The sequence below is a fragment of the Buteo buteo genome, chromosome 29 (assembly GCF_964188355.1).
Source record: "Buteo buteo chromosome 29, bButBut1.hap1.1, whole genome shotgun sequence".
Taxonomy (NCBI): domain Eukaryota; kingdom Metazoa; phylum Chordata; class Aves; order Accipitriformes; family Accipitridae; genus Buteo; species Buteo buteo.
In genome coordinates this window covers 5,372,143-5,400,037 of record NC_134199.1, presented here as the reverse complement: position 1 = coordinate 5,400,037, position 27,895 = coordinate 5,372,143, and the positions used below count along the sequence as shown (strand labels likewise).

Sequence of the window (27,895 nt, the reverse complement as noted above, 5' to 3'; positions counted from 1 at the left end):
AGACAAGTAAAATGTTTGGAAATTTCCTTTTTTTCTCTTTCTTGCTTTCAAGTGTCAATATGATTTGCTTTTAAAGTGTTTGAAACACGCTTGTATGTAGTACCACTGTCAGTAAAAATGATGACAGCTGATGCATACCCGCACAGTTGCTGGTAACTTTCAGAGAAATCTATGTATTTGCATTTTGGCAGCCACTCTCTTACCTGGGTTAGATGTTTTGCAGTTTACATGTCTAAGATGGCTGGAGATGTGTTTTACTGTATTTGCTAGATATTCAAATGTTACAGATAAATAAGGTGTCGCAGACATTTAGCATAGTAAAACAATATATAAACAACCTACCATTTTCTCTATTACTTTAAAATTTTACTAATTAGCATGCAGAAAGACATTACATGCTTTTGAAATAGTATGGCAAAGTAAGAACAGAGACATAACAAAAGCGTACTTCTAGCTCTACAAGATGAAAAAGCACTGGGGTAATGATCATTTCATCAGATTTTTAATCTCAAAATAAAAAAAAAAAAATAAAAATCAGCATAGCCCCGATCAGTTCACTGCTTTATAAGGTTTTTTTAGCTTTATCCTAATAAGAAATAAGTTGCTTTTCCTTAAGGATACTTTCCAATAAAGTCTTAATAACATTTCCTTGAAATGCACAATTTGTTTTATTTAATTCAAAGGCCTCAAAGAAAATCTTAAAAGACAGAATATGAGCCATTCTGACTCTTGAATATATAGGCAAGAGACTTTTACTTTCTTCTCAGCTTGATCAGCAATAAAACAATATGTAGATGAAAAAAATAAAAGGATTCTTTATTGATTTAATAAAACCATCAGAATTAAAGACAATTAAGTCATCGTCCAAGCTATCTAGCTCATGTATCTCTGGCCACTAGAGGAAGAGAAGGCAGCAGGGTATCAGAATTTACCCTAATCCATAATAATCTGAATCTCATGAAACACAAATGGAAACTCTAACACAGAAAATCTACCTGGATCAAATTCCTATTATCTATTTACAATGTTCATGACCTGCCACTACACTAAGAAAAAAAAAAATCCTACCAAATTTTTCAAATTATCTGTGAACCATTCTCATGCTTGTAAATTTAAGACAGCTGTGATACCTAGCTGACAAATATTTAGCCAGATGTGATTCCATCACTCTCACCTACTAATAGAGTAGTTCAAATGCAATCCCCAATTACTTCAGCTGAAAGTATTTACAGTTTAAATGATTATGTCCTTACTATATTTTTTGCACAACCTGGTCTATTGAAATAGACATTTCATGTTTTTACAACATCCTCTTTGAAACTACGTCCAAGAAAAGAGTTACCTGCATACTTCAGTTTAAAAAAGGAAGCAACCAAATACACCGAATAAAACAAAAGATGTATTTTAACTGGGTTTCTAACTTTAACTCATGTAACACAATATTAACCCTTATCAGAGGGTGAATAGGTAAAATATTCAAGCCAACTCCATAAAAATAATTGTTCTATTTTTAGTTAGACAAGCATATTTTGATATCAGTTGTGTATCACTCTACTGAAAGCAACAGAACTTCAAAGTTGTGTCTCCTGGCATAATCTGGCCATCAGAACTTTTATTACTGATGATGATGCATGAGTCGGGGCAGGGGTGAGAGGGGTGGGGCGGGAATCAAATCAGCTGAAATTCCAGATCCTTGGAAACAGCCATATCAGCTTGCTGGCTCCTAGTTAGGGAAGCCAAATTAAATAATCTGCTTTTGCAGAGAATCTAAATCTTAAAAGTTTTGTCTTATTTAGGGAATGAACAAATAAATAGAACCCGTCCCAATGAAAGTTATTTTACCTGTAGAAGCTATTCTGTTCATACAAACTCAAATATCCTTCTATTTATTCCACTTAAAACATTGCAGAAGCTGCAGCCATGAAGGCCCAGATTTACCCAGTTTCTTGCCACACTAAAACACTCCATTTGAGTGTATTATCTGACACGCAAGCTAGTGACCACAATTATATATTTAGTGAACTAGCTCACTAAAATTCACTAATAGCGATATTACATGCAAAAGTGGGACAGGAAAAAATTCTGTGTCTGTTGGGTGTCAGATGAAATCTTTCACACTTGTGCTGAGCTCAGAAAGAAGCCCTGATTATAACACAACACTGACCAAGCTGACAGAATAAGAGGTAATGCAGTATTGCCTGACTCATTCAAATTATGTTAAGCATTGATTTCTGAAATAAAGGCTAGTGAGACAAGATTATGGAAGATGGGAGGAGAGAATAACCACTTGTTTCTTAGTCAAACTAAAACTATTTAGGCAGCCTATTCTTCTCACTAAAAAAAGTCTTTTTGGTCAATGGGAAAGATATTCTGTGGCATTGCCCCTCCTTCTCCCCCCTGCAGGTTCACTCACCAGGTATTTTATGATATCTGCACTTATTAGCAAGAAACAAAGGCAGGTTAAAAGAAAATAAACTCTTGCAATAGCAGTAACAAAACACTTTCAAAGCTGTCTGTAGCCTCTTGAGCAAATGACAGGTTTCACAGAGAATACATGCTGGCTACATTGCTTGATCCATGTATCAAAAGGAAAAAAATAAATTCTGAAGTTGTATTTCCAGGGGTTTAAACATTGATAACTGAAAATGTTTGTAAACAAAGTAACACAGACCACATATCCATCACTATCACCACCACCTTACATCTATTAAAAGCAATTTTGATACAGAAAGGAGAAAAACTTGGCAACTCTGAGAGAGAGGAAATTTTAGATACTCTCTCTCAAAAACAGAGCAAAATACACACTCAGATGAAAAGTGATTGCAGTAGTAAAACATTAGTCCTCCACTCACAAAGCGCTGGGAGTACAGTACTAGTAATAGAAGACCCTTATCACTTGCAAAGACAGAGAACAACGCAATCAAGCCAGAATAAATCTGAATCTAAGGTAAATCATCTACTTAACTGCATTTCAAATAGGCAATTCAGCCAATGTAAACAGAAATTATGCACTGCATTGCACCAGATTATCATCTAAAACCAACCAAAACAACTATAAACCACTTCAGGCAACATGGGAAGAATTAAAACCTCTCATCCTTTCTATTTCAAATGCATTATTCAAATAAAATCTACTAAATTACAAAAGCCTTTTTAGTCTAAGGTAAGACAAAATATCCACAACGTTTTTCAAAACTGGACTACCAGAAAGCGTGATTTTGTAGGTAGCTGAACATACTAGCCTCTACAAGTATTCTGAATGTATTCACTGCTAGCACTTCCCAATACAGCACTAAAACAAGTATTTTACAGACGGGTAAAGATGGAACTGTGAAGAAGTCTGCAGAACTACTTTTCACAGCATATTCTAGGCAATTCTCTCACTTGGCCCTAAAATAAAATGGAACTGTCTCCAGATTACCTCTTTTCCAGTTGTCAGTCAAACATACTAAGTTAACCAGTTATGGAAAATCAGAGGCACAGATACAATCAAAATATCTTAAGAATAATTTAAGCTTAAGAATGATGTACTTAAAAGTACAGTAATTCCCAGTTTACTAAAATAGTTAATCAACAGCCATCAATTTCCTACTTTTCTTCTATGACCCTTTACCACCATACAAATAAATAAGCAAATAAAAGCAGAAGAAAAGGTTTTAGCTTAGCTGAGTGCAGTCTTGAACTGTGAATATAAACTTAAACCCTCAGAACTCTTGGAGCTGTTCTGGTCACTATGCTAAAATAAAAGCTAAAGATTACTGACCACATTCAGAAGAAAAAAGTTTTTTTTAATCTTTAAAGTAGTGCATTTTATATTAAATAGAACTCTATTTAATATGAAATTAAGTCTCTCTATTTAGAATTTTCCAGTAGTTTACTGAAAAGTCTAAGTAATTTCAACTTTAATAATTTTTATAATAATGCATATGAACTCCTTTCTAATAATTTTTATAATAATGCACATGAACTCCTTTTTCTCTGCTAAATGGAAATTCAGACATCTAAACCAGCCATGTAATAAATAATTTAGCATCCATCATTTGAATTTGAATATATTGAACTTGTGTTCTTAAAATATTTTATTATAATCCTAACATTCCAAGTATCCAGAGCAATTGGAAAGATTTTATATACCTAAAACACTCAAAGCCATGAGAGATGAAGCTAATATGGAGACCTTGAACTTGTTATTCTACAAAACTTACTAGTCTTCTATGAATTGCGAAATAGTTTTTTTGATGCTACACTTCGTAATTTCAATGATAAACAGAACTTTGTTTTACACGTTTATTCTAAGAACATGTAAGAGGGTGCAGTAGCACACAGCCACACTTCCTGACTCCATGGCTTAGCTGGACATAAGAGTTCCCCCATAGGAATCAAATGAACATATCAAATTGGGATATGAACCAAGGGCAGGATAAGAAGTCTTTTACTGGATTGCCGCTTAATCCTCTATGGCAATTTTTATCTCACCTGCCAGGAGAAACAGCACGATAGTTTTGACACAAGGTAGGCCTTGCTGTCCACAGCATCCGCAGTTGCTGGATTGCAGTACCTGCTTTGGTCCTCATGGCAGCGTAATTGTGACAGCCTGTGAAGCCGCCAGCACATCTTTTGTGCCAAGTCAGAAAACATTTCTCCACCCACATGAGGCATAAAGCTATTTATGCATCATTTGTACTTTCATGTGATTTTTTCCTCCTACAGTTTCACCCAGGAGGAAGAAGGGAGAGGAAAACGTATTTTATTTTTTCTTATTAAAAAATGGGTTAAGAAATCACAGGCAATAATACCACCATCATTTTAATAAGTTTTTTGAAGGTATATTTATTTATTGGAAAATAAAACTAAGCTTGCAAGTATATTTGACATAATTTGATACCTTTTGACATATCTGTAACTTAGAACAACTCCCTTCTCTCTCTCTAAGAACGTATGCATTCCACTTTTCATCGTCTCACTCAAACACATGATCTCAGTAAGAGGAATACAAATCTTCTTAATAGAATAATACATGCAATTGGGAAAATACACATAGCTGTTTATCTAAAGTCTTTCCAGAGATGTATCCACAGTATCCGCCCTTTTGTGTTTGTCCTAAATTTCCCACATTCCAGTACTCTGTAACAAGAGGGTGTGACCAAAGCAAGCAGAGGATGCAAGATAGAGTTTACTGATTAATTTAGGAGGAAAGGCTAGAAAAGGCTGCACATACACAGCATAAAGTAAGATAATATACAGCACTTGAAGGTACAGAACCTGTGACGACTACCAGTCCTCCACAGAGATCTGAGCTCTCTCTTGTCAGCCATATAATACAAAACACAAAGAAAAAACAAAATAGTCCCCCAAATCTCTATGCAATAGTCTACACTGGTTTCACATACAATTTTGGTGTAAATCCGATTGGAAATCATGGGGAATCCCTAATCAGAAATACACCTACTTTCTGTAGAAATCCATGCAAATAAATACATTGCAATCTTATAATCCTCTAAGATGTTAAAACAGCCTCATATTCAAAAATACTTCAGGGTTGGCGCTCTCAACCTGCAACCCACTAAAAACATTTGCATAATCAGTTTATCAAGGCATATTTTTGAAGAAAATTTCCACTAAAGGTCTGAACATTATGTAATTACTGCTTAGAAGAGGATGATATAAATATGCCTATCAAGTGCCCTTTGCATTATTTATTTTGGATACAATACTTAGGTTTACTCTAAAAGACAAACAATAAGCATTCTAGTATCATAAGCTGACTGCAGATACTGCAAATGCAAATACAAACTTGGGGTGAGAAAGTGGTTAAACCATTTAATGTTCTAGTTCACCCACTAAGACAGTAACTCAAACATTTGTTTTGTTTCCAAAATGCATTTTTCAGCTACAACATTAAGGAGAGGGAGAGAAGAGGAGAGACTAGAGAAGTATCCATATGAAGAACACTTTTCAACTGTACCTGTAAACATACCTATTTTTTGTAGAACAATTCTTATTGCTTGACTATTTTAGACCTATGCTAATGGAGTAGCACAGGCCTGGATATATCTTTCTAAGGAAAGAAAGAAAAGAAAAAAGATTGAAATAAGGCATCCTGAATTTTCAAAGGGCCCTTTCTTCTAATCTATCTGCTTGGATAATGCGTCCAGAGTGGCATTTTGTAATGACAGCAACTTTCCAACAAATCAATAGTTATTTAATTCCCAACAAGCTCTCGAGTCCATTAAACCTGATTACATTCACCCATTTCAGTTGGGTGCAGTTATTTTTCCTACACCGGCACTTAATCTATAACAGGAACTTATGAGAACTTTCAAAAGCAATTTCAACATCAATCAGCATAGAGTGAAAGGCACGATTTGCTTGTAATTATTTATTGGACAGGATGGCACAGGGTCTGACTGAGCTCTAGTGTCTGACCTTCACCCCCAAATTCTAACGGATATGAAGGCCTGCTTGTTGTGTTCAAGTGTGCCACCGTGTCTCACTGCATAAAAAAATAGCTTCAGCTTGCATGTCCTAGAAGACGCAGCTTTTCAACACCTGATAATGGCAATGCTATATTTCTATTTTAGACATATGCGTCTGATATTAAGCCGAAAGTGAAGAACACAACTCACAGTCTTTGATTACTGAATGGACCTATGTGGAAAAAACCCTGTTTTGTGCTGTGATTGCCCCTCTACGCCAGCTAACTGTTGTAGTAAAGGAGCATAATGAAAATTTGCCTCTCCTCTACAGTTAATTTAACTGATCACTAGCATGATACAGAAATGCCATAATACACATGTGTGTCTCCTGACCCTGTTAATGCATAATATCTAACTACTACCATTTATAGAGTACACTGGTTTTTTTTTAATTTTGTCAATGCTCAGAAACGTTACTTGAATTCTTTCTTAATGTCTTCTAATACTGTAAACAACAGAATACTTTTTGCTTAATTGGTGTCTACATGTTCTATTCAAAATCCTAAGTCTAACAGCAGAAAATTCAGTAGTACCACTTTTTGATAAAAATAAAATAAATGCAAAACCAGACAACACAGACAAATCTAGTAATTGCCAGTTAACTTCTAAAATACAGAATTCTTGCCCTGAAGCAAGATCTTACACTTGCAGGGTTCAAAAGAATTCATACGATGTGCATAAATATTCTGTGAAGGTGATATATTTCTATACACACAAAAACACAAACCCTTTTTCATTCAGTGTGACGCATAATATATGAATTAATGCATATTTAACACTATTCATATTTGCTGTGCTAAAACACTTAACCTAAAAACATCATGGTAAGTTACTTTGTCTTATGACCTGCCGTGGGAATGCTGACTCCCTCAGAAACCTAGAATGGATAGCAAATCCTCTGCCCTGTGGTCAACCTCATGAAGCAAAGGCATGAATGTTAAACAGCAGACAAATCAATACAAGCAAATATAGCTCAACTACACCATTTATTCAGCCATGAGAGATGTCAATACACAGATTAGGGTGATCCATCTTTTTGATTTCCTACTGTCTTCTCACTGACTACATGAGAGCTTTTGCCTGTATTAAAAGTGTTTGCTTTCTCAACCATAAAAATTCCAATTATTACTCTAAGTGCACTAGAGTTAAGTTGCTTGTTGGAAGCGGCCTTGCATTACCTGAACAAGTCCAGCGAAGTATGGTGCTGCCGGCAGAATCATTGGCACTCCATATGGATGTAGCAAAACTCCTTGAGACGACAACATGGTTTAAGTGATAGTATTACTCCCACTAAAGCTAAACACATCAATTGAAAGTTAAGGGAAAATCTATATACCAACTTCTTCCAAACTCAGAGCTAGAACCAAATAACTTCTGTCAGGGGCAAAGCCCACATCAGCTGTAAAAAAAAGAAAAAAATTGACGTCAGCAACTCTTAATGTTAAAATTTTCTTCAGAGACAACAGATAGAGACAACAGCTGCAAACCTAACTCTACCAAAAAAGGAAGGGGCTATTTTGGGACCAGCTTAAGTAACATGACTAACCAACTACTCTTTATCAGTTCAGTTTTTTAAGTACTATACACATACAGATCAAGTTCTGTACAGATCTACTGATTAAAATTAATTTTCCTATCAGTTCCGGCATATACATGACAACAGTTACTATTAGAAGCCATTTAAAAAATAATCAGGTTTATCATGATTGCATAAATAAATGTTTCCCTGTATTTATAAGCTGTAAAACAATATTCATGTGAGAATTTAAACATAAGTCTGTTACATTGGGTACATATTCTATTTTGATTAATTATATTTTTCTTGCTTATTTTGAATATTTGAGCTAACAACTGCAAGCTAACTACTTCTATGAGTGCAAATTATATTTTAATGGCTTTTCTAACCTTTCACAACATCTATGTTGCTACATTTATCATAGCTTTTTTTTAAAAGAACGAATTTGACCTTTAGAGTGTCTCATACCTGTTCTCCCATTAAACTTAGACTCTTAGTGTAAGAGACAAAAGAATGAAATTTAGGCTGGTTTTTTCCCCCTAAACAAAACAGATCTGCTTTTTAATGTACTACTTGCAAGACATTCTCTTCCACAGCTAATCATTTTCACTTTAGACAAAACAAACTTAAGTCATTAACACCTGTTTCATGTGCAATGTATCTTCTATTGCAGATATGACTAATGACAAAATTACAATTGAGCAAGACTTTTTTAATTCAATAAAGAATTAGTTAAGTGCTTAAAACTTCATGTCACAAGTCAAAAAAAAAAAAATCCTCTCCTACAGTCTTCGAATAACCAGGGTGCTTCACATCACTAATTTCAGCTACTTGATTTTGTTGCATAATTACTTTTCCAGATAACTAATTGCAGACAAGATTTGATGTGATACTCAATTATTTAATGTCACATTTTGACCATCGTGAAAGGTTTTCAGTAATTGATTCTCATGTATCAAGGCAGTGATTTAGAAATCTACCTTAGCAGCTGCATGTTGGCCCTCATTACTATCAGCCTTATACCATTTCTAACTTTAGATGTTGAATTGTGACCCTCTATGATGCTTTTTTGAGAGACTGCCAATAAGGACTGCAATTGTCACATGATCAAGTGATGTTTACCTAGTTCTATCTCCTGTTACAGAATCGCTTCACTTTTCTATTGGGGATAATGCTGTTCACACTGGTTATCTGACTATGCTTAGCTATTAATCATATTTCTTGCTCTTTTCTTATTAAGGAACTGAACCCTGCAGTTTAATTATTAAGCACACAGTAGGCGGACACATCGTGGGTTTTGCCAAAAGATTTCCATAAATTCCAATACAAAACCAGTTATTAACTTTCATATAGAAATATACAAACAAAAGGTACATATGAGAAAGCGAGTTGCCATTACAACTCATTTAAAAGTATTTAATTTCTTAAAAAAAGAGTTCATTTTAACTATTACATATTTGTTTGGTCTAATAGAGTGAGCTGCATTTTAAGGGACAGAAGATTTCTTTCACCTAGGAATGGAGATTATAAAATGGATTCTGCAAGCTTTACTCAAATGACTCCAGTGGGACAACTGACATAAATAAGGATTGTTAAACTGCTCTGTAAAATACTTAAGTCTTTTTTTGTTTCAGCATGTTTGTATTTGATAAGACATTAGAAAACTTAAAGAGCAAGATGATTCATACAGGGGAGCATGGGCTTAAGGGAAGCTTTTCTGTGACCTGTTTTGGGACAGTTTTTGCTTAACATTTTCATTAATTATTTTGGCACAAGGCAACACGCTGATGAAATTTCCTGATGACAAAGTTGGAAGGTACTGTCAAGACTGAGAATGATAAGAATATTATATAGAAAGAACTGCTCAACCTTACGGACTGCATTAATAGAAACGGGATGAAATTCAATAATACAAAATGTAAGGTCATGCTTCTGCTAGTGACAGAAACTTCAGTTCTAAACTCAGGAGGAAGAAAAGCAAGACCTCATTGCATTAAGGAATTTAAGCTGCTAGCGCGATGCAAATATGAAAAGGCAAATTATCAGTATTTCTTTTATTCTTTTATTTCTTTTATTTCTCAATTAATTTCTTAGAGGTACTTCCAATAGCATACAGTTCTCTTCATCCACATTACAAAAAAAAGGTCAAATTCACCTACAACAGCTGTAAAGAAAGTCCTTTTTGTGTTGTTCTGGGAAATGGAGCAACTATGTTGTAAGAGGAACCTAAGAAAGTTTGATTTGTTTATCCTAGCAAAAAAAAAAAATCTGTGAACAGGGGAAAAAACAGTAGGAGGAAGAGACTGTTTAAGCTAAGGACAACCCTGACACACTAAAAATCAAGGAAAAACTAGTTATGAATAAATTTAGGCTGAAAATATTTTTTCAAGTTTTTTTTTAAAAAGTATTTTGGTGTTGCCTAAGGGAGGGTCTAGAACAGCCTTCCAAATCCACAGTAAAAAAAGGATAGCTTATAAAAGAAAATTATATGATGCCAATAGTAGTGGTAACCTGAACTCAGCAACTGACAGGAGGACCCTTCCAGTTCCTTTGCAAGCAGTATAAACATTCAAGAATAATGACAATATCAAATGTCTAAAAAGCAATTATATTTATTACATTGCAGATTGTAATATATAAAAATAAACTTTGAAAATAAACTGTAGTTACCTGTTTTAATGAAAGGATGCTTTGCTTGCCTCACTATAACAACATGCTTCTAAATGTATAGCTGTATGGCACTCCAAATCCAAGCTCTGACTTTCTGGTTGGGCTCTTTGATGATGTCCCATGTGTGCACCAGCTACCTAAGTTCGCACAAACCTCTGTGAATCAAAACCACAGAAGTACAATACAGCTTTACTCGCATCTCCGCCCCATGCCAAATTCTGAACTTACGCCAATACAACTACATCAGCTTCACCAGTTTATACCAACATATTTGTTCTCCCTCCCAGCCACACAAAAAGGAAATTTGTCTTAAGTTTTACAGTTCACCATTAGTTAGCATTAATGGTCACTCCTGTTCTGCAAGAATATACTGAATACATGAAACTTGACCAAAAAGAGTGCTGAGGACTCAGAGAATGAGCCAGAAGAGTATTAAGTACGCTAATAATTCTTTTTCACTTTAGCAGGACCTCTAGCACGATTACAGTTAAGCATGGGCCTAAATGTTTTTGCTAGGGCAAAGCCAGAATGGTCAGTACCATGCATATCAATCACTTGCCTGAAGCCATTGGTGGTGACAGTACTTACTTCCTGCCTACTCCAGCATTCTTAGTCCCTGCAAAAAATTAACTGTGTGTGGGGGTGGAAAAGGGGAGTTCATCTATTTTAAACTATACAGCTTTCACTTCCATTACATTCTAGAAAACTATAATGCTGTTAGAAAAAAATGACATGTTAAGTCATTTTCAGTATGTTAATGGAGGGCATGTTTCCTTCAGCTATCTGTTTCCAAACCCTGGTTTTGGGGTTTTTTTTCCATTGAAAGTTTTCAAGGATTTTCTGAAACTGAAAACTGGTTTTAAAAATGAAAGACAGGAGAAAACAACAAGAAAATAGATGAACACTAGTTTTATATATAAAATATATATACGCAAATAAAATAGTCTTGTTTCATTTCTGCAGAATTTTGCTAAAAGGCAGGTATTCTTTATGAAAAGCTGGTTTTAAAGGTGAACAGCATAGGTTAAGCAAGCTAAGGTAGCAGTAGAAGGTCACAAAATATGTATTTCAGGCCCAGCAGTCTAGCCATAATCTTATGTTTTAGCACAGAACTGAAACTACTGACAGGAGTCCTCTACTAGTGATTTCACTGCAGTCTTGCTAAAAAGTCATTTGAAATGGGAAGGAAAAGGAGACCACTGTAGAGTACAGATGCACACAGAAAGAAAGCAAGCCAGAAGTATGCCAGAAAACCGGGCTACAAATTCAGGCAGAACAAAAAAAATGAAAACAATGCAAGAAGGGCCAAGGTTTTGATCCCACCTGCACGTAATACCTAAATGGCACATTAGACAAGGACCAAAATATTCCCCCAGGCAAAGGCAAATGCCTAGTTTTGCTATGGTTCAAGGTAAAAAAGACTTCAGCAACTTCCCTGGAGTTACATTGCCTGGAAAAGTCAGATCCCTGCAATGCAGTCATCAGCCAATCAATGACAAACACTCTAATCGGATCCTGACAGAAGTAACCTACTTAGACCACCTTTCTGCCAAATAATTAATTCTTCTTAACACCTGTATCTAGTTAAAAATACCACAAACAATGGTTCTTCCAAATGCCGTACAACACCAAACTTCAAATAATTTCTACTTCCTTGCAACGTTGGCCCAAATTTGTCATCTCACAGATCATAAATAATTCAGGTACCACTTTGGCAGCCTCTTCATAGCTTATCCTATGTCATATTTGATTCCTTTAAGCTCTTATTCAAGCCTCCCACTTTCTGGCCACCTTTCCTATTCTACAAGTGCTTTCCATTTTCTCTTTAAGATTTCTCAGTGGCTTTGGGGTAAAGGAAAACCCAGAACTGAGAGGATTAAGTAGTTTCCAAATCTCATGGCTGCTTCCATCATCCACAGCAACTTTAGATTATTGTCCCTAAAAAAGTATTACCAGATAGGTACCGTGCATGCTCTGAAACAGAAGGTGAGCTGCCATTGATTAGCATTGCCTGAGGTAAGTAAACCCAGGCATTAAATGAAATATTGGTAGATAGAAAAAGCTATCCTATATGTCTTTCCCCACCCTCCCAAACACGACTGCTGCCACTTTTATAACTACTACGCTTGTCTTCCAAAGACTATTTCCACCTTTCTGCAAAAACCATTTGGGACCAAAGGCTCTTCTAGGGCACCAGAAGCACTATCCAGACTTGACCCGTCCTCAGCTGCTGATTCTATTCCACTCTTCTCAGCAAAGCTTCAAGTACATGTAGGACCTGTTCATGCCAAGTGTCAAATCCCCAGCCAACTCCTATTATACTTAACACAGAACCAAAATACAACATGGATATTTCAGCAACTTTTAAAGTAGAAAATATCTACTGACCTCATACCGATACAAGCATGGAGGATGCTGTCAGAATTTGTCAAGTTTATTGAGCATCTCAGTCTATACTAGTATATAGGGCAAGGATATAGAAACTATTTACAAGTGGGAGAGTCCATCTTTTTCGATTATGTGGAACACTTGTGGGATACAGCACATTTGGTATTAACACATTTTTCCTCCAAACTTAAAGCTTCTATTTGAAAATTACATTAGCTCTTAGGAGCAAATTAAAAACTAGCTGCAGTTCAAGATGAACCTAGCTGATTCTTTCAATCAGAAACCAACAATGCTTCAGTTCCACTGAAGTTCAGCTTTCTAGCCTTCTCTTTTAAATATACAATGGTGGCAAATTTACAGATTTCAAAGATAAAGAAAGATAAATAACTATAGTTCTGCTGATTATGAGAGGTTCAGACAGAATCACCTCACACAAAAAACTTAGCAAGCATATTTGGGAAACAGTTTGTAGCCCTCGAAAAATCAAGGCCTTCACAATACAGGCCAATTGGTCTCACATTATTTGAAGTACAGTATCTCAGCAAATGTTGGTCTTCGAGTACATGGCAAATCCTTTTTCTTTGGTTTGACTAACTCCAAACTTTTTTTGTTGTTGTCAGTACTGTGCACTGATTCACCTGCTCCTCGAGTATCTCACTGGCTAAAGAATGGCATGCTTGCTTTGTGTTTCTTTTGGAATGTTCCCACAATGATCACTTCTTTCCCTCCTTGCATTGTCCCACAACACATCCTTTTACTACCTCAGCAACTATCCGGTACTTGTCATCACCTTCAAGGGCTCACTTCAGCCTATTCTCACCCTAGCTACTACTGTGAACAACTGAAAGATCAGTATCTTCTTCACACTGCCTTGAATATTACTAGTGTGCCTTCACTTCCTAACCACACTTGAAGTGGCATCAATGCTTTCTCCTATAATTTCCTGATACCAGGTAAGAACTTCCTATAAACATCTATGAATGTTCTCTTTCAGCAAATAAAACCTCCTCTTGCCAGAATGCCACACAAAAACATTGACTGGGGGATGAACTGACTGCTGAGTAGCATGACAACCAAAACCCCTGTTCCTCTGCAAGTCAGCTATACATTTGTATCCATCATAAAGTGTAAATTCCTTTTGAAGAGAACTGTGGCTGGTACAAAGAGATCATCACCTATAACAGTAACATGAAAGACCACACGCACTCAAAAGGTATACATCTACTTTGCTTTTTCAGGAACATGTCAAAGCAGAGATTTTTACATAAATGGCTTGCCCTCTTCTACATCCTTAGAAACCTTCAGTTCCTGCTTCGACTAGATTGCTAGAGATACATGTTTGTCTCCTGATAGCAGATAGACTGATTTACCCTTCAGTGAATCGCAAAACACATTCAGTTACGTAGGCCATAAATGTATGCTAAAGAGAGGAAGCAGGTTAAAAAAAAATGGAATTAAGGGATGCCTCTGTGGCTGGACTTCCCTTTGGCTACCACAGAAACATAAGGATGTGTCATCATCCATATGTATCATGGCACAAAACCAGAGAACAATCTGTGAACCACTGGTCCCTGAAAAAACCAACCAAACAAATAGCTATAGGTGCCTTTTGACTTATCTGTATTTTCATATGAATTAGAAAGATTCTGAATTGCAACCAGCTTTGTCTTTTTGTGCCAGCATTCATGTCAAAATTAAAGCAGGATGAATCTGGGAACTTCAGTTATTTAATGTGTTAAGGCAACGAACTAGGAAGGATAACATTAGACTGTGCGAGAAGTGACACAGAAAATCATCTTCTCAAGCTACAAAAAGTGCAGCACACATGGTTATGCAAGCCATTTGTAGGGCAGCTTCATCAATGAACAGCTTCGTGGGCCTGTACAATTCTACTTGTGAAGGGAGTTTCTCTGTTTGTCTTCTATTGTCCTGGATGACTCAAAAAAGTTAGCTGCAGGACTAAAGGAAACTACTATTGCTTTAACTACCAAGAGTTGATTTTGACATGCATACATTACTACTTATTCACAACACCGAAGATGTGTTGCAAAGGTCTTCCCTATGTTTCTTATGTCTTAACGAGCACCACATTGCTTTCGTTTTCTTAGAGTTCCATACTGGCTTTTATTACATAGTTCCTATCAGCTGGATAGCGTACCAAATCAGTTGTATTTTCACTGTTGGCTTCTTTGAGAACAAACTCTTTCCCATCTCCAGGCCACTTCAGATATCTTTCACTACTCTGCTCTTATCCGCCATTTCGTAAAGAGTTGAGATAAGCCTCCAATCTATGTGAAGTTAAGCAGTTTTGAAAATTTTGTATGAAATGTAGAACAGACACTTTCAAGAACTCCTGTTTGTTTGACATCATGCAGTTACATAGCCAAATCACTGAAAATGACATACATCTTCTAGTGGCATAAATTATAAACAGTATCACATATATCTTTATTTTAAAAAAATGCCAGGCTATATATATATATGTATTTCACAAAATATGCATTACTGTCATACTTTCACATATCTTCCTTAATGTCATTCATTTAATCTTCTCTTTCATGTGCTGGATATAAGATGCCCAAGAAATATGTATTTTTGCATGTATTTTGCCAACAGGTAGGAGCAGGCTGTAATCTTCTCTTTGGGGTACATTCATTTGCAAATACAGACCAGCAGCAACAAAATATATTTTTCCTTGCAAATCAGGAACAGACTGACTTCTAATCAATATCCACTCTTAATGAATCCTATTGATATACCCAGGCAATGCCATGATAAATCATCATCCATTCCACACAGGATTTTTGCCAATACTTGAGCACACAACCAGTCTCACTCAGTATCAGCTCATGGCCATCTTCTAGTTGACCCCAACATGCATAAAACAGGATCTCAGGAATATAACAGTGTATTCTAGAACAGAGAAGCTACCTGCCTGTCACTGTCACCTGTCAGGCTTTGGTTGTGTGGTGATGATAGATAACCACATATTTTTATTGCCAAATCTGGTCAGACAGACTTCTCTTTATTGCTGTTGTCAGGCTACTCTAACTACTGTATCACAGGAAGCTATGACTTCTTGACCCCAATTAGCACATTCATTATTCATCAAAGTACACTTTTTCATTTGCTTCCCTTGGGAACAGCAGAGTATCACTGTAGGATCTTTCAATACAACTTCACCCCCTTAATACACTCAGGATTTGCTGACAAGTAACAGCTACTCATTCTCCTGAGTGAAGTTCATATTAATAGGACTGTATGGTGAATCATAAGATTGTATTAAATCACGCCTCCTGCCTGTACAAATACATCATTCAAGCACCCCACTATGCCAAATGCAATGGTTTGATTGCAGAAACCAGCATAGGGTAGGTATCCCAAGTGAGCAGGGTGCCCTCGAGAAATAACTTATTCAACCTCCAAAATAATAAAGACCCTACATGTCTTTAAAGGGATCAGTGGGAATTTCTGTTCACAACTGACAAGTTTTATATCCTCCAGAGATAAAATATTAAGACTTGAAGGCATTAGATGCAATCCAAGCCATAATTCAGCTCTATTCAAGACATCGGCAATAGTTTTTAAGTACTGAAGTATAGCCAAGAACTACAAGCTAGGAGCATGAGGCAGGCAGGATTTGGCTGAAAGCATTAGAAGGCAGAGTTGATATGAAGTTTGCCTCCAGATCTGAATACCACAGTTAAGAAAGCTTTTTCAACTTCATTGCTACTTTATGTCTGAAGTCAATTCAGTCTCATAGGTATCTCCTAATGCAACTGTTTGGAGACAAGCTTAATCACACATTCAGCCATTCAGCCACTGCTCCTAAACTCAGTCTGATGTCTTACAGGTAGCTGCTGTGTGTGGCCTACCCAGCCAACAGATGACACAGCGTAGGAGTGCCTGCCTTTTCCTGAGATGGGTCAGATCTCTTCTGCCCATAGGCTGAGGGTCTGTGACTGAGGCGAGGTCAATGTGAGTGGAACTGCTCTTGTACTCTCTGCAGGCACCTTCACATACTACTACACAGGAAAACTACTTTGATTGAAAGAAAAAAGTTCCCTGGATTAAGCTTCAAACAAACCTTCCTGGTAATACAGTAAAGAGATCTCACCTTAAAGAATCATATAATGGGTTTCTTTCCTCCCCTGCCCCAAGACCTCTTGGACAATATTCTACTTATTCATTATACATTCCAATCCTAAATAACTATTCTACCAAACAGATGATTTTCTTCAACAACCACAGGGGATACTGAATTCATGTGAATATTTGATTTCTAATAACCTCTCACAACAACTTCCTCAGGACAATGTAAACCTATGGGAATTGTGCTACTGATCAGAGTTAACAGAAGAGGATAGAATAAGCACTGAAGAACAGAAAAACCGTACACTGTTGTATCAATGCCAGATGGCAAGAGCCTTTCCTGTCATCCACTTAGCAACTATTTTGCTTCTGGTTAATTTGATTTTATATTAGAAGGGAAAAAAGAAAGGATGGCCTTCATAATCTCACCTTCATTTAGGTTTTAATCAACCTTTGTCAGTGTCCTTGGAAGGCACCAGCAAAGGACTGGTGTAAATTTGTGCAGAGAAGGAGGACAACAGAAGAGGATTATTTCTATTTTTATTGAAATCAGTACTTTAGCTGACTTTAGCTGATATTAAGGCTATTAGCTGGATATGAGTAAGATTTTATTGCTGCAAGAAATAAGATAAAGTAGTCTCCTTCTAAGACCTGAGATGTAGCCAATTCTCCTGCAGTTTAACATAGGAGGATCAGACGCCAAAAATTTAGCTCATACTCTTTGACTGAGAGCATCTTACCTTTTCTCAAGATTTTTCAATAGTGATTTGTCCCTAACCAGAAAAAAATGCAACCCATGATACTGTTTAGTAAAAAAGCAAAACACCAAAATGTGTGTTACTGACCTGGAACAAATGAAAATAAGAACTGTAATATTGCCCTACAAGTTTTGACTTGTATTGCTCAACAAACACGAACTGCACTGAAAGTTCATATTCTGTTGTTCCCACAGACACAACTTTTGCACATCTGGATTATAAATGCTATTATTGGAACATCTCTTTGGTCTTACAATGACAGAAAAGTGCTACATAGCTGCTTCTACAGAACTGTCAGATTTCAGGATAATTAATGAGTCAACTGGGACTAGTGAATTCTTATAGAAATTATTTTCAAAGGCTTTTATAATTCCCTCAATTTTTTTCCTAATGATAGGTCTCCTTCACAGACTGCTTCCTTAGATGCTTTTGTAATCTAGTACTAGTGCATAAGCAATGGAAGTGAACAACTTTTTTTGTTGTTTACTGATCTATTTGGCCATTTGTGGTACTAGTAAAAGAGCTAAATTTCCTGAATTCTTATCCTCTACTGTTCAGCCCACTTGGTTCTTTAAGATCATACAAACAAAATACTGAACAGTTTTACGGAGTTTTGTGCTCTGCAGCCCCAATTCCTTGTGAAGCTATGCAAATCACCAGCATCCACCACTATCGCCAATCAGACTCCACCTGCTCTAACTCAGCTTCCTTCATAAATCTGTGAAAATAACTTTCCTTTAGAGTTTCCCTAAAGCAGTTTCAAAGTTCATTTTCTGCTGGAAGCGGGCACATACCGCCTGTATCATTTTAGTGCAAATAAGTACTTAAAACTATTTGCAAGCAAAATATACAAGAAAATGATGAGAAAAAATGCACATAAGCTGTACAATGCATTAATTTTACAGCAAAGCCAAGGATAACATCTTTAGTGGAAGTCAATAAACTGTGTTGATCTACCCCAGCAGAAATTCTGATCCTAGTTTTCTCTCCCATTAAAATCCATCTCTGCATTGCATACCAGAAAAAAGGCCATGAATGCTCCATTCCCACATATGCATTTGAAGACACCTGCATGGTTTGTTCAGTTGTATACAAACACATATGTTTGTTTATAAGAAGCCGTTCCTAAAAGACACACCCTACCAAACCATTTAGCAATAAACATTATAGGAAAAACCCAAACAAAACCACAGTTCCCCCCCACCCTGCAGTGTGTTTCTGGAAACACCTTGAAAACAAAGTTCCCTACAAACAGCATTACCCTGGCATTCCTTCACTTTTTTGAAAAAAGTATTTAGAAGTTCCTGTTTGAGTTTCCATTTGTCACGTTTATGGAAAGTCAAAATTGCAAGTATAATCCTCCAAATTTATGGAGGAGCATTTACTGACACTTGAACAAACAGATTTGAAATCCCTGTTTTACATTCACATCTTTTGCTACTGAGGCACATGGATAGGTGAGAGGGCAACTATGAAGTATTTCTAACAAGCCCTTGCAGAAAGAAGTGAGGAATTTTCATTCTATCCTAGAAACTGAATGCCATTTTGCAAAATTACATTTAAACGAAGGCCTGGAACATCAGTCCTACATGACTGTTAATAATGCATACTTTTCTGAGTAACTATGGTTGGGTTTTCCCTCCCCCCCCTTGAATTCAGTTCTTTATGTATATACAAGGGGTAGTTTAGTTCATATTAAAATGATATTGAACAACATTTCAATGGAAAACCTGTGTACATAAGACGACCAGATTACATTAACAGCATTTCAAAGGCCTCGAATGTACACATGTAAGAAAGAGCTATAGATAGCTGTAGCTCTATAATGGTATAGAGTGGCAGCTCAATAGACATTAAAATACTACAAACTCATGTTCTTCCTTAAACATTTTTAATAGGCGACTTTCTGCAATGATAAAAGCTACAGAAAGCCTAATTCTAAGATTTGCTCATCATTAGTGTCTGGAAAATTTTCTCCTACATTTTATTTTTGAGGCCAAAACAATCACATGCTGCATAGTTGGAAATTTTCAGTGATTTACCTTAGTCCATCCAGAAAGAGTATAGTGGACATCAGTGTTACATAAAGAAAATTAAAACAGTTGACAGGTACATTAAAACAACAACAAAAAAAATTCAAAACAGATAATGAAACAAGCACTCTTTCAACAGGAAATCCATTTGTAGAAGAGTCAAGTTCTACAGTGTTGTCTCCCTGCTCACACAGTACAGCTTCTCTTGGCCGGGGAGTATGCATGGGTTATTCTGCCCTGAGTAAGGTCTGTCAGAGTAAAAGTAGTCTGAGCATTGCCTTCCCCAACTGATGCTCTGGCAACAGTGTAAGCTTTTACTCAAAAATAATTCAAGTTAATTAATACATTTCTGTAATCAGTAAGAGTTCATCAGTAGCTGTTTCAGTAATTAATGGAAGGTAATACACATTTCTAATTTTTGTATTAGCATTCACAACTCAAGAGCATTATTTCAATATAAAATGTATGGCAAAATCAATTTAGTAGTGGCAAAATCAACTTAACCCATATATTATAAACCAGAAATTCACTATTAAATAAAAACTGCCTGAGATCATCACGTATTTTTAAATGGAGTAGCATTTATTCAACCAAAATAAAAGATTATTGTGCAAATACTAGACAACTAATTACATAATATAGCTTTACAAAATTACATAATATGGGTGCAGCTTGTTTCCCTGTTTTCTGTTTGAAAAATAGATTGTTTAATAACCCATCAAAGCTATCTGTAAACCAAGGAAACAATAGAGCAGATGTTGACTGTTGTCTTGTGCCTCACAGACATAATTAAATACAATGAAACACTCACCCACCCAAATAATAGAGGACAAACAAACAGAAAAATGGTACTCTATAAACATAAACCTCATTTACTGGGCACCTGTCTTATATTAATCTGTGATATTCAAACCAGTGATGAAAATGGAAAAGAGGGTATTCATCTGCCTTCAGACTACAGAACAAACTATAAACAAAAAATTCCTTTTGGTATTAAGTAGCTTTAACTTCTGCAATACTGATTCCTACATTGTTGACTTTCATAAAGCTAGGAGGGAACCATATTTTCTGTTGTAACAACACCAGGACAGGGCAGTCGCATTTTCTGTAAGCAAAAGCTACATGAATCAATGACTCCAAATGATCCAAATAGACTAAAAGCACTGTGCCTGCTGTGTAATACAAAGTCTTAGGATTCCCCTGGAAAGCCAGATTCCTTTTAACTGCAAAACATGTTCCCTGTAATTATTTTCTAACACCCACCCCCCCACACCCCCTTGTAAAACAATAATGGAAAGTAAAGATTAGATTCCATAGGTATCAAACCAAGTGTTTACTTTCTATGAGTGTCCCATAACATTGTTTAATACTCTTTCACATCAGAAATTAAGAGCTTTTTTAAAGCCATCCTTCATCTTCATTTCTATAATCAAATGTAGATACGTATTTTGTTTAGTAATATCAATATCGATCCACTATTTGAAAAGAATCATTATGTAAATTAATACAAAATTAAGTACCCAATCCTGCAGTTGCTATTAGAAAACAAAGTTTCCAGATTAAAAAAAAAAAAAACAACTTTGAAAATTAACACTTATATTTATTGCAAAAGAACATGGAAGCTTATTTTTGCTAATACAAAATTATCTTGATTTTAAAATGATAAATGCTTTAATAAGTGTTATTAATTTTTTAATTTTAGATAAAGAGTACAAAATTGCTTTGTTTATTGCAAGCATATTTTGCCTTTACATTTTATTTAGTTATTTCTAAGAAACAAGACAGAATATAATGTGATCTGCATCTCCTTAGGTTAATAAAACCATGCTAGCCTCTTTCCATAGATAACACCATAAAGCATAAATACCAAATGGAAAACAAATGGAAATGTAATGCCACTGTGAAGCAAACCAATCAACCTTAAAACAGCTGAGATAGATCTCATCCAGTAGTTCATTCATTCTTTATAGAAAAGAAATGAAAATATTCCTAGGTGAATCAGATTAAGGGAAAAAAAAAAAAAGGAAAAAAAGAAAAACCACCCTCAGCAGCTCTGAAAGGTTGTAAAGCACGAAATTCCTTTGATTTATGAAGGCAGCATCCACCGCATTGAGCAAAACAACTCAGCATGCTGGGACCCTTTTACCTGAAATTCCTTTATTAACACAACCTGGCTCTGCTAGTGAACAAAAGCAGTGGTGCGGTGTGTATAAATCATTAATACTATGCCGTGCAATGGCTGAATTTCCTGTGTGAGCTGGAAAGCCTTCCTGCACAACAGGGATTTTGGGGTTGGAATTGGCTGCTATGAAATGTACTTCATCATTCTCCGTGTTTGACGCTTCCCAATAGCTTTGTACTTTTCCTCTCCTTTTTCTCCCCCAAGCCCAGCAACTGCAATAGAAATTTATTGGATTTTATGTCTGCAAATAAAGGAAGAGAAAAGAAGGAAAGAAGCAAGCAAGCCCATGTAGAAGTAGAATCCTTTCCCCTTGATTTAAAGACAGGTTGTGTTTAAATGAAATCTACTACTAATGAATAAATTTAAAATTTTTTAAATGTTTAGTTTACCACTTTGAAAAAAAACTGAAAAAAACCTACTGAAAGTGGGGTTACTATTAACAAACAAACAAACAAATTTAAAAAATCAACTATCACTGAAAAGGTGACTTCTCTCCAAATGAAGTAATTTTCCATTGGAGCTTTTTTTTTTTTTTTTTTTTTTTTTTTTTAGAGCAGGCAGAAAGAAGGGCAATGTCTGGGCACAAGGAACTCCTGAAGTTAGCTCTATCAGTGTTTTTACCTTAGGTGTACCAAAAATCTTTCCACAGACCAACAGGCAATTTCATGTCTATGTGCTAAGAATGGTATTCTAAATGGAGCTAGAAAAGATGGTAGCAGTGGGAAAGGAAAAATAAACCAAAGCTCTTGGAATTGCAATTTCTGAACACTCACTGTATTTTTGCAGTGACGCATGCTAAACTTGGAGAAGGAACATCAAAACTACTTATCTTGCCTCTGAAGTACATGCAATACAACAACAACAAAGTTGAATGTTTTTTCAAACTTTGAAATGAAATACCAAGTAGTCTTTATAAAACATTCTGCACTAAAATATTCCTTTGGGGGCTACACTTAGAAAAACTTAAGAGTATGACAGAAAGAAAGTAATGCTGAAAAAGTCTCAAACCATATGCTACCCATCAGGAAAAGTGACACACATTATAAAGGTAACTAAGGATACAATCAGTCTTTCAGCTAGGCCAGAGCATGATTCCGAATGTATCCAGCATCAACACCACCGACAAACGAATTTATCGCCATCTAAGCAGTAAATATTTAAGACACTTGGAATGCAGTTTTGCAAAAGTGAACGAGCTAAAGTCAGAACAGGGGAACATTCCAGTGTGCCATTTTACACTTATGCAGCCATCCAGCAGACTAAAGATTGCAAGACTAAGCCTGCAATGCATGCAGAAGTCCCTCTGCATTACACAGTAATGACATTCTGAACGGAAATAAATGAAGCCCCTGCAGTGCTATTTTGTCAGCTTTTGAAAGTAAATAACTTCGCTTCTGACAGGAGAGAGACATTTTTTTCCTCCTCCTGCCATAGAGCATTAATTGAGCTATGCAGCCATGTAACATCCCAGAGATAGGACTAATACATGACAAGGAAAAAAAGCTTAAGAAAGGAGGGGACACCCATTGAATATATGGGCTGTCTGACTTCTTTTCACCCCCAAATTTTCACTCTAGCTCTGTTTTGACAAGAACTTATTCTCTGGGAGAACTTTCAACAGGTTTTTTGTCTCCCTCTGTAATGCTTACTGAAACTTATTTCAAACAAACACTTTAAATTCACACTGTCTTGTGAAAGATGGTACCGTTACGAAAACAAGCTTATAGTTTAAAACTCCTTATCACTCCTTAATTGTGAAGAAAGTTTCATGCCCACAATGAATACCTGTAATTAACTATTTAATTTATAGAAGGCTTACTGGCCACAGTAGAGATAATGAAGATAGCTATAAAAGAAGAGGCTATGAGAAGCAAAACCAAAGAAGCAGTCTTCAAAATTAAATAATAATAATAACAACAACAATAATAATAAATGTTAGTGCAAGTCAGTAAGGAGTTGAGGCAAGGCATGTCGTAAGTATATACACACCTCACGAATACATATGAGATGATACTATTAAATCTATGCACAGTTACAAAAAAAAGTCATATTCAAGATGTTACAAATAGGAAGACCAACAATTTTTGGTGTGTTTTGATACAAAGGGTCAAAAGGTAAATTTAAAAAATGGTCTAAGATGAAAGCATTTGCATTCTTATTCATGAGCATCTGAACGTCTTTACTATTTCATTTCAAAAGTACCACACACTTTCTTTCCGTATCTGAGGAGAAAAAATAAAAATCAGTGACTCACTGAACAAAAAATAATCCACTGAATGCTTCAGTTCTTACTACAGTATCTAATTTTGATTCTGCATGTGTTCAACACAACGAGAAAGAGCAGGATCAAAACACAGTGAGATCTCTCCACAGCTGGAGCCTGCTATAGTGCAAAAGACCAAAGGCCCAACTACAACTAGTCAGGATAGTATAGACATTAGATATGCTATTTTCTCTAATTAAATTCACTGGGCTGCTGCACTGACAGTGTAGGAGGGGAAGCAAAATGTAAAAGAAGTCAATGGCGCTACACTAGGCAACTCAGAGGTAAATGAGCAATGCTAGCAAAGAAATGACAGGAGTTCCTCAGGAGAGCTCTTGTACTACACATCACACTTTAAAACTGATAAATCAATTGCACATACACCTTTAAAAGGCAGGAAAGCTTAAAGGATTCTTAGATGGTGTTGACTTCTCCTTTCCACTAACATTATTCTAACTCTATAAAGCAAGGTGATAAATTCTAGTGTCACAATTTCACCACTTTCATTCATATGACTTATTAAATACTTCAAAAATATTTTATACAGAATTAATATTAACATGATGATAGTATTTATTACCAGGTCAGAAATACACACATTGAAAAACAAAAAAACTTCATAGTTTAGCATTGCATGGCTACTGGTCCAAAAATCTAAACAAACTGAACGAAATATCTGCTAGTTGCCCTGAGAAAAACCCCCACTTACATAACCACCACACACTTTCCTTGGCATAAAACACCACACCAGAAAAGAGCCATCCATATACATATTTAGCAAATCTAAATGAATAGTGATAATTTAGAAATAGTTCACAACAGAAAATCCAGCCATCACTTTTCAGCTGAAGTGTTTTAAAATGTTCAAAGAGCCCAGTTATAAAAACAATGATTCTTAGCCAAAAATATTCACCTGCTTCTGCCACACGGAAGCTCCTTTGCAACTGCTCTTGCTCTTGTATCCCAAAGCAGCAAATAACCTTCTTAACTGATTCTGGTTGGCTGGGGGTGTGTGCATGTTTGGGGTTGTTTGGTGGTTTTTTGGTTTGTTGTCTTTTTGTGTGTTGGGGAGGGATGATGGTGGTTGTTCTAGTATTTAGAGAGGGGAGTACTTAACTAAAGGACCTCCTCTCGCTATTGTGAGGAGAGACTGACCTTGTTTGACGACACTGTAGTTAAATGCCCCAAACTAGCTCTTATTCAGAATGAATAGTGCTATAGCACTTGATCTCCAAGCCACTTCTCATTAGTCTCTGGAAAACAACAAAACAGCTCTTGGGAGACAAAAGGTATGCAAACATGTAAATTTGTCTTGAATCAGAGGTGAAGTCTCAAATACCAGCTTCAAAGTTTATTGGTGAATACCAAATGGTCTTATTTACCCTACTTAGGATAAACAGCACATCAAGACATCCCTTACTTCTGCATTAACAGTACTTCTGGATGCAACAATTACACTCCCACCTTTTGAGGTCTGTTTCATTCACGCACTAAAATTCCCTAAGAGGGCCACATTGCCCCCTTAGGTGCAAAAGCATCCACATGATTCTGTTTGTAGCACGGTAATTCCTTTTCTTGTTTTAACAGACTACTATAATTTATCTGACAAAGTACAGGTTTTCACTCTACACATATGAATAAACAAGCACTATGTTTCTCTTGGGGCACTGAAGCTGGTTAAATGAATCAGAAAACCCTGAAAAGATTGCCTACCCTCAGTCCATCAGCTACTGGACAATTATTCAAGGCCCAGCTGTAAGAAAAACAGATGGTGAGTGAGCATTAGTAACGTGGACTTCTTTTCACTCATGCAGTCATAAGCAGAGGTTGTATGTTCTCACATGAAAATTGCCATGAAATAGCAGACTGAGGAACAAAATTGTGCAGAGATTCCAATTTGTAAGCTAACAGATGCTTAAAATTTTCATGAGCTAAAGTCAGATTAACTGATTTTACAGGAGAGCCACAGAGTAAGTTCTATAAATGGACTAGGTAAAGAAAGGCAGTGTTCTCATGATAGGTTTAAAACAGTGTCATCATAGAACACCAGTTATTGAATTCAACTAACACACCCGATCCTTTGAGGACTTACTAAGGCATAAAATGCAAAAGACACGTACTTAGAACTGTAACTGCAATGGTGGCATTCAGCAATTGATGTGCTTGTGGTTTATAAAAAAGGTAAACTCTATCCAGGAATTGATCGTCCATTTTAGTTCTTTACACAATTTTAGCACAACGATAATCTGTTCTAATCCTTATTCCATTATTGACACTATTGACTACACCAATTGAAAATGCTACAAAATAAATCAACGTTGAATTAAGCCATGAAGAAAGAATGTGATAAGAAGTCTTTCAGACTCCTATAAATCATCAGATCCAGAAGCATGACATAAGTAACCGAGTGGGGAATTCAGCTTTTCTCCATAGTCATAACGCTTAAGGCCCAAATAAAATTACACTAATTTACCATGTAAGCACTAATGGAATAGCTGGGGTAGAGATGGAGGGTTTGTTGGTTTTTTGCTTTGTTTTCATGGTGGATTCTTTTCATCATTGATACAAGAGCTGTACCGTGAACTACTCTCTTGTTAAAGACAGAAAAGGTTGATATTGAAGTTTCAGTTCAATTGTTTTCGATCTGTGAATGTCCACTATGAGCAATTGCTCCATTTAAGAGGAATTACCCTTTGTACAAACCACTTCACTATTTAAAACAAAGCACATCTATCATCATTAAACAGAAAAAAAAAATTACCAATTTTAAAATAATGACAGCAGCACTGTACACTATGATATGGAATATTATGTGATGTTTCAAAATAACAGTTGACTTTGTTACTTTACTCAGAAAATACCAACTAAATAACCCTATGTCCAGGCAAATCTATACCGTAGGGAAATACCAGGTAAGAACTAAGCCTCCCTTAATATCTGCTCAATCCCAATTTACAGGTAGTCAAAATTTTGCTGCAAAAATTACTTCATGCTAGCATTTGATGTAAGCTTGTGGTCAGAAATTATTCCTTGCATTGATGTGTCTTATTAAGGAGAAGAAGAGAAAATAGATTTATTTAGCTGTTTCTAACACCATATAATATTACCAAACGATAGGGTGCACTACAAATCCAAGTTCCCTTTTCCTGTATCTTTAAATATTGACACTAGGTAAAATTCTAACCCAAATGAATCTACACTTTTCCCAATTGTCCCTATCTTTATAATGACACAGTAAAAACTTCCAAATAAAAACCATCTATCCTCCTTCTGTTCATTGCTGCCACTGATAGAGTCATTTTGGCTTTAAAGTTGTTTGAAAACTCTTTCAGGATTTCTAAAGTTAGAAGCATCTTAGTAAGAGAACATCCAAATAATTTCAGACCATTTCAAACAGCTTAACTAACTTGGAAGCATCCTTCAGTTTTTATTGGCTTTTCAAGTGAATGTCTTATTGACAGTTAATCTATAACGTGAACTAGGCCTCTGTACTTTATTTATTTTCAACTTTATTTTC

The 27,895-nt window shown here is 36.0% G+C and overlaps 1 protein-coding gene across 10 annotated transcripts in view; it reads right to left on the bottom strand.

Annotated features, from left to right (window-relative positions):
• The window catches only part of RBFOX1 (RNA binding fox-1 homolog 1), a 939,260-nt gene that overhangs the window by 260,271 nt on the left and 651,094 nt on the right, over nt 1-27,895 (bottom strand). For 5 of the 10 annotated variants that reach the window (XM_075018324.1, XM_075018327.1, XM_075018328.1 and 2 more), the window contains exon 1: nt 7,655-7,990. The exons of 2 other annotated variants lie outside the window; for them this stretch is intronic. In XM_075018324.1, coding sequence (XP_074874425.1) covers nt 7,655-7,741 — 87 coding nt within the window. In that variant the 5' untranslated portion in view covers nt 7,742-7,990. Of the gene's footprint in view, nt 1-7,654; nt 7,991-27,895 lie in introns of those variants that run through there. 3 more of the 10 variants (XM_075018335.1, XM_075018336.1, XM_075018325.1) reach the window with 2 other exon arrangements.